The sequence below is a fragment of the Haematobia irritans genome, chromosome 3 (genome assembly GCF_050003625.1).
Source record: "Haematobia irritans isolate KBUSLIRL chromosome 3, ASM5000362v1, whole genome shotgun sequence".
Classification (NCBI taxonomy): Eukaryota; Metazoa; Arthropoda; class Insecta; order Diptera; family Muscidae; genus Haematobia; species Haematobia irritans.
Genome location: NC_134399.1, coordinates 229,700,610 through 229,706,389, shown reverse-complemented (window position 1 = coordinate 229,706,389; position 5,780 = coordinate 229,700,610). Strand labels below are relative to the sequence as shown.

The 5,780-nt window shown below is 32.3% G+C and overlaps 1 protein-coding gene across 2 annotated transcripts; it reads left to right on the top strand.

Annotated features, from left to right (window-relative positions):
• The first annotated feature begins 201 nt into the window (after window positions 1–201).
• On the top strand, window positions 202–4,013 carry LOC142228058 (uncharacterized). Of its 2 annotated transcripts, none has more exons than XM_075298357.1 (5): window positions 202–343; window positions 1,543–1,748; window positions 1,812–2,082; window positions 2,140–3,387; window positions 3,451–4,013. In XM_075298357.1, exons 2-5 carry the CDS (start codon window positions 1,575–1,577, stop codon window positions 3,588–3,590), a joined length of 1,833 nt encoding a protein of 610 aa, XP_075154472.1. In that variant the 5' UTR covers window positions 202–343; window positions 1,543–1,574; the 3' UTR covers window positions 3,591–4,013. The 2 variants fall into 2 exon arrangements, with proteins under 2 accessions (XP_075154472.1, XP_075154473.1); XM_075298358.1 differs by having other exon boundaries at window positions 227–250.
• The last annotated feature ends 1,767 nt before the right edge of the window (window positions 4,014–5,780 follow it).

Genomic DNA, 5,780 nt, shown 5'->3' with positions numbered 1-5,780 from the left:
GTGTTTAACATTAGGTTTAATTCGATATACCTTTCATACTTTTCATCCAAACAAACTATTTTACAACGAAAATCAAGTGTATGACTATATTTTCGTTTGGGAGCAAAGAATTATTTTCACGTGCCGCCACTCTAATGCAATTATCTGATGAGGCATATCACTAACATCTGTAGATATTCGTATAAAATAAACAAACGCTAGCGCTGTTCATTAGTCGCGCGCTGTGAGTTGTACTGTGAACAGCGGGAAGGTATATTAACAACAATATATTCAGGCTTTTATAAAGACATGATAAAGTGATTAGAAAAAGTAAACAGTAAATCAAGGAACAGTTAGAATAATAGTAAGTGCAATGTGAAGTTTATACACTATGATCCAAATCGCCTTTTCATATTTATGAAAAGGTCGTCTTCAAATCTTGTAAAAGAACGTCTCGGTCACAGTGTGATTACGCGAATATCCTTTAAATTATCTTATTATTATATAAAAAAAAATTAATTCCTTAAAAAGTTATACGAATCGGGAAAAGTTAAGTCGAGAAAAGTCAACGACGATGGGTATATGAATCATCTAATGTTCTTCCTATCGAAATATAATTCATCAGTTGCAGATAGATAACGCATATCATTTACCATATCATGGGTAAATGTGACAAGTCATCGTTATTATTTATGTTTCGATTATCCAGACACATGTTACCTACACTGAAGATAATAATGACCTAATATGAATTTTTTTAAACTTAGACAATATAAATATATATTGGTTTTTGCATCATGTTTGAAGCTTCGGTTCTTTGCAATTTGAAAAGTAGAAAATATGCCATTAATAAAAATGGAACACAATTGAAAATCCCATTGATATTATTTAAATTCAAATTATGAAATTATTTATCTTTACTATGAAATTAATAACCGACAATTTATCTAAGAATATAACATTTTAACAAAATACACATTATAGTTTTTAAATCTAATGTGTGTGGGTGCAAACATATCTATATTAATTGACAAATTGCAAATAAGTGCAGTGAAACCTGTCAAACTTGGATACTCTGAAAACCGGACACCCCCGGTGGGGAGAGATAACGAAAATCATCGACAAAACACAGTGAGGTTAAAAGTTCAAAATGAAGGAATATGTAATCCAACACAACTATGTTTAGGAAATTTTGCTGCAAGTATAGAAATGTTTAAAAACTGGAAGTACTCATTGGGGCCTTAAAAATCAGACCCCAAGGCCTAAGGTTTCAATTTAAATTCATTTTATTCATCCATATTTTTGAGTTTTAAGTATAAAATATTGCAGCAAATAAATACTATATTTAAATTTTTTGCGAACTTATTTAATATATTACATATTTATTGAATTAATTTAGATTTTGTAGGTAAAAGTGCAAAAAACCTTAATTTGACTTAAGCATGTGTCTAAGATGAAACATAACATGTTTGACCAACACAAACAATATTTTGTTTGAACAAATCCTGAAAAATGATTGAATTTCTTATTGTACTAACCTAACCATTTGTATTTAATTATTAGTTTTTGGGAATAAAACAATCAACGGTATAACCATGAGTCCCGAAGAGAAAACATTGACTGCGGATACTACGCTCACAGTTGTTTACAAAGACACAACTTTGCCGAAAAAACCAAAGAGAAAAGACAAAAGTGATTTGGGTCCTGACTTCATAGCACCAGATGGTGGTTGGGGCTGGGTCGTTTGCATAGCATGTGGGCTGAGTAATGTAAATGCAATGGAGTGCAACTGTTGAACTTTATTCGATAACTGTTAATATGTCTCTTTGCAGTTGTGCCTTTTTCCTCCTCTCCAACAATATGGGCTAATCTACAAAGAGCGAATGGCTAATTCTGGTTTTGATGCCAAAGAGATTACAACTATCATTAATACCGAAATGGCTTTGTCATGTTTGGTGGGTTTGGTGAATGGTGCCATGTTCAGGAGATTTTCTTTTCGACAAGTGGCAATAGTTGGTAGTCTGCTGGCTTTCACCGGAATGTTACTTTCAGCATTTTGTGAGAGCTTTGTCCAATATTTAATATGTTTCTCCATGACTTACGGTAAGTTTGGAAGATAACGGCGAAAAATGTTAGTTGAATGGTGTTAACATCTTACAGGTATTGGATTGGGTCTTTGTATGGCCGCAAATTCATTGGCCGTGAACACCTATTTTAAGATAAAAAGAAGAAAGGCTACGGGATTCACATGGACTCTCACTGGTCTAGGTGCCGTAATATTTCCCCAAGTATCGAACCTTCTGCTCACTCTATATGGACCTCAAGGTACAATAATGATTTATGCCGCTGTTGGCTTAAATGCCCTATTGTGTGCCCTAACCTTGCAACCAGCCATGTGGCATTCTCCAAAACCAGAGCTCATCGACACAAGTACCAACATTACTCTCAACGACAGTTATGAGTGTGAATATTGCCAATATCAGAAGAAGGATAAAAGAAGCGCATTCAGCACGGAATATGATGACCCAGATAGACCTGGCTATGAGATCACTGAACCTGGCACCCCCATGATAGCTCGGGCCAATGATGGCTGGTTCGGTTCAAAATTATCATTGACCACAGATGTAGGATCCCGCTATAGATCCAATAGATATTTGAGACAACTCTCGAAACAAGAAAGTTATGAAAGTGCCTACAAACCGAACTATTTCAATCGTGAAAAAGAGGAAACGGATCGCTATATCAGTAAAGCGAGTGTCTATCCCAAAGGTGGTGGTGGTGGAAGTGAAGCATTATATTGCACCTGTGCCGAAGAAAAAGCACTTTTGCAGATCAAGTCTGAGGAAATTAAAAAGCAGGAAGCGGCCACACTAAAGGCCTTATTAGAAGCAGATGAATTGGCAAAGAGGCGAATGACTTTTTGGCAGAAAATCGTGTTCTTTTTCGATTTGGGCCTTTTAAAAGATCTCACCTTTGTAAATCTTGCTGTGGGGATGACCATAATGATGTTTGGAGAAATAAATTTCTCTATTTTGGTTCCTTTCATTCTCAGCAGCTTTGGTTACAGTGTTTCTCAAATATCTATGGCCATGTCACTTTTGGCTGGTGTGGATATTGCTGTGAGACTATTGGCGCCTTTATTCCTGGAAAAGGTGAAATTGGGAAATCAGGCACTTTTTGCAATTGGTATTATAATGGTAACAATAGGACGTCTGGGCGTAACCCTAACTGATTCCTATGCCATGCTTTTGGGTGTATTTGTCCTTATAGGACTTGGAAAAGGTTTGCGCACAATATTTGCCGTATTGATAATTCCAAGTTATGTACCTTTGAAGCGTTTGCCAGCAGCATCGGGTCTCCAATTAATTTGTACATCTATAGTTTCATTCACGTTGGGTCCTTTATTGGGTAAGTATAGCAATGGCTAGTCTCTCTTAAATTTCCCCCATTAATCTTTCTATCCCTTCACAGGTATTATTACCGATAGCTATGGATATAAAGTTACAATTCATTGCATTAATGTAATAACATGTATAACTTTGATGCTCTGGTTGATCGAGTATTTGTGCAGAAAAAAGCTTAGCAAACCAGCGATTGACGCCAATTCGTAATATTTTTGGAATGAGCCTGTTTAGATCGAAACATATGGATCTGTGCTTCAAAAATACTTTTTTTTATTGTTAGAATCATACCAAGAATATCGTATCATTTATTTATATCGATAATTTTGACTAAATTTTAGCTGGTTATTAACTCGTCTTAAGCTACATAATATTTATAGTTTTTGTATACCTGATAGTTTTTTAAGTTGAATTTTATGTGTAATTGTAAGTTTAAAAATATAATTCATTTAGGATTTATTTTGTGCATGATACCCTCAAGAAATATGTGTTGTACAAAATGTGTAGGAGAAACGTACTTTGTTTTACATGTACTAAATAAGTTGAAGTTAAAAAAACATATCGATTCCAGACTGTACGAAAAATTTTAGAAATAAATTAAAGATTACATTGTTTCCCTTTTTCTATCAAAAAGTTTTATGTTTTTAAGAAAAGAAGTTTAAACGTAGTTTCGTTAAATACGCTTTGTGTGTGTATTGAACATTAGGCTATAAATAGGTCTGCATGGATGTATGTTTTACTTCTGTACTGATGACTATAGCAATATTTGTATGTTTATGAGTATTAGATTAGGATCTGTAGTATAACCCAGCAAAAAAAGTGTCGCCAAAAAAGTATTGAAAATGTTCTTTTTGGATCCGGAAGTGGTGCAAAATTGGCGCAGAAGCGATGAATTTAACATGGGCTTGGCATAGGACGGAAGTTCTCCATTTCAACAGCCGTTGCACTGAATTTGCATCATATCTTTAGGTGTGATCCGAATTCAATGTTTTGGATGTAAATTAAAAAATTCTATGATATTTTGTCAAATAAATAATTTTTATAGATTTTTATTCTTTTTAATGGATTCTAACGTAGTCGCAAACGTTTGACCTCAAATATTTTCAAAAATTCACAATTTTTTCAGATTGGATTCACCATGTTTTTCGACAAAATTTTATTGATTTTTACCATTTTATGAATTCTTACTCTGTTTTTAACCTATTTCAAACAAAAAAGTTAAAATTACCCATTAAAAGTATGAAAAAACCAAGTTATAAAAAATTGAATTAAAAGAACTTCCTGGGTAGTTAAAATAAAGAACATTATTGGGAGCGCATCTTCTGGTAGTACTTTTAAAGTTGTGTCTGTGGAATAACTTCCAAATTTTTTTGCTGGGAAACCAATAAAAGATTTTTCGACTTTTTGACTTTTCGATTATTGACTTTTAACCAAAAGTCGATTTTCGATTATTTTTATCAATCAAAATTCGAATATTCGATTTTTCATAATCGAATTTCAAAGAAATAATGATTCTACAATATATTCGATTTTATGAAATCTATTTGTCTTTTTGTGGGTGCCAAATGCCAAAAATTAGTGTTCCAGTCAACCATGTTAATTTTTTTTATTTGTTTAATATATTTTTAAAATGTTCAAGAAAGTTGAAAACACAAAGGATTCATTTCCACCAATTTGATATTTTATTTAATTAAATCAGAATTTGTATTCTTATTGGTAATAGAATACAAATTCTATAAATAAAAATTATGAAATATGTGATCGTACCTTTACATTTATGTACATTTCAATTTAATTGAAACCAATGAATTTAATATTTTATTCATCGATTTTTGATAGTCAAAATTAAAAATTAGTTGAAAATCTAAAATCGGTTTTGCGATTATTTTTAGGTTAATAGTCGATTTCGACTTTTTTAGATTTTTATGCCAAAATTCGAATAATCGATTTTCGATTTATAGATCCCTACTTCAAGTCATGTAGCTCAAATACTCATTTTACAAACTGTAAAATTAAAATAAAATTGTGAAATCTGATATTTGCTTTTAATTTCTTTGCGTTGCAGAAGACAAAGTGGTGAGAGCTCAGTAAAAGATCATGTGAATGTTAAAAAGAAGAGAGGGAAGATAGTTAAATTATATAGAAAATTAAAAAAAAAAATTGTTTGGGATAGAATTTATTAAATTACATCCAAAAAATACAAACAACAGTAAACTTTTGTACTGGATAAATATAATTTTCCTCAGTTGGTTAAGCTACTCTTGTAGTTTAGTCAACGCAACGGTTTTAAGCTGAAATCAAAACAACAAATATGGGAAAACAAATTTCCAACTAGGTCTAAAATTTACTTTGGGAATAAAGTATTTTTTGCGTTCATTAATAGCCATCACCATTTCTTAC

What these genes read in the sequence shown, in the direction of transcription:
- LOC142228058 (XM_075298357.1), top strand. Translation starts at nt 1,575, where the DNA reads ATGAGTCCCGAAGAGAAAACATTGACTGCGGATACTACGCTCACAGTT. An exon ending in ATGTTTCTCCATGACTTACG is followed by an intron (nt 2,083 to 2,139) that starts GTAAGTTTGGAA and finishes AACATCTTACAG; the next exon opens with GTATTGGATTGGGTCTTTGT. An exon ending in CACGTTGGGTCCTTTATTGG is followed by an intron (nt 3,388 to 3,450) that starts GTAAGTATAGCA and finishes ATCCCTTCACAG; the next exon opens with GTATTATTACCGATAGCTAT.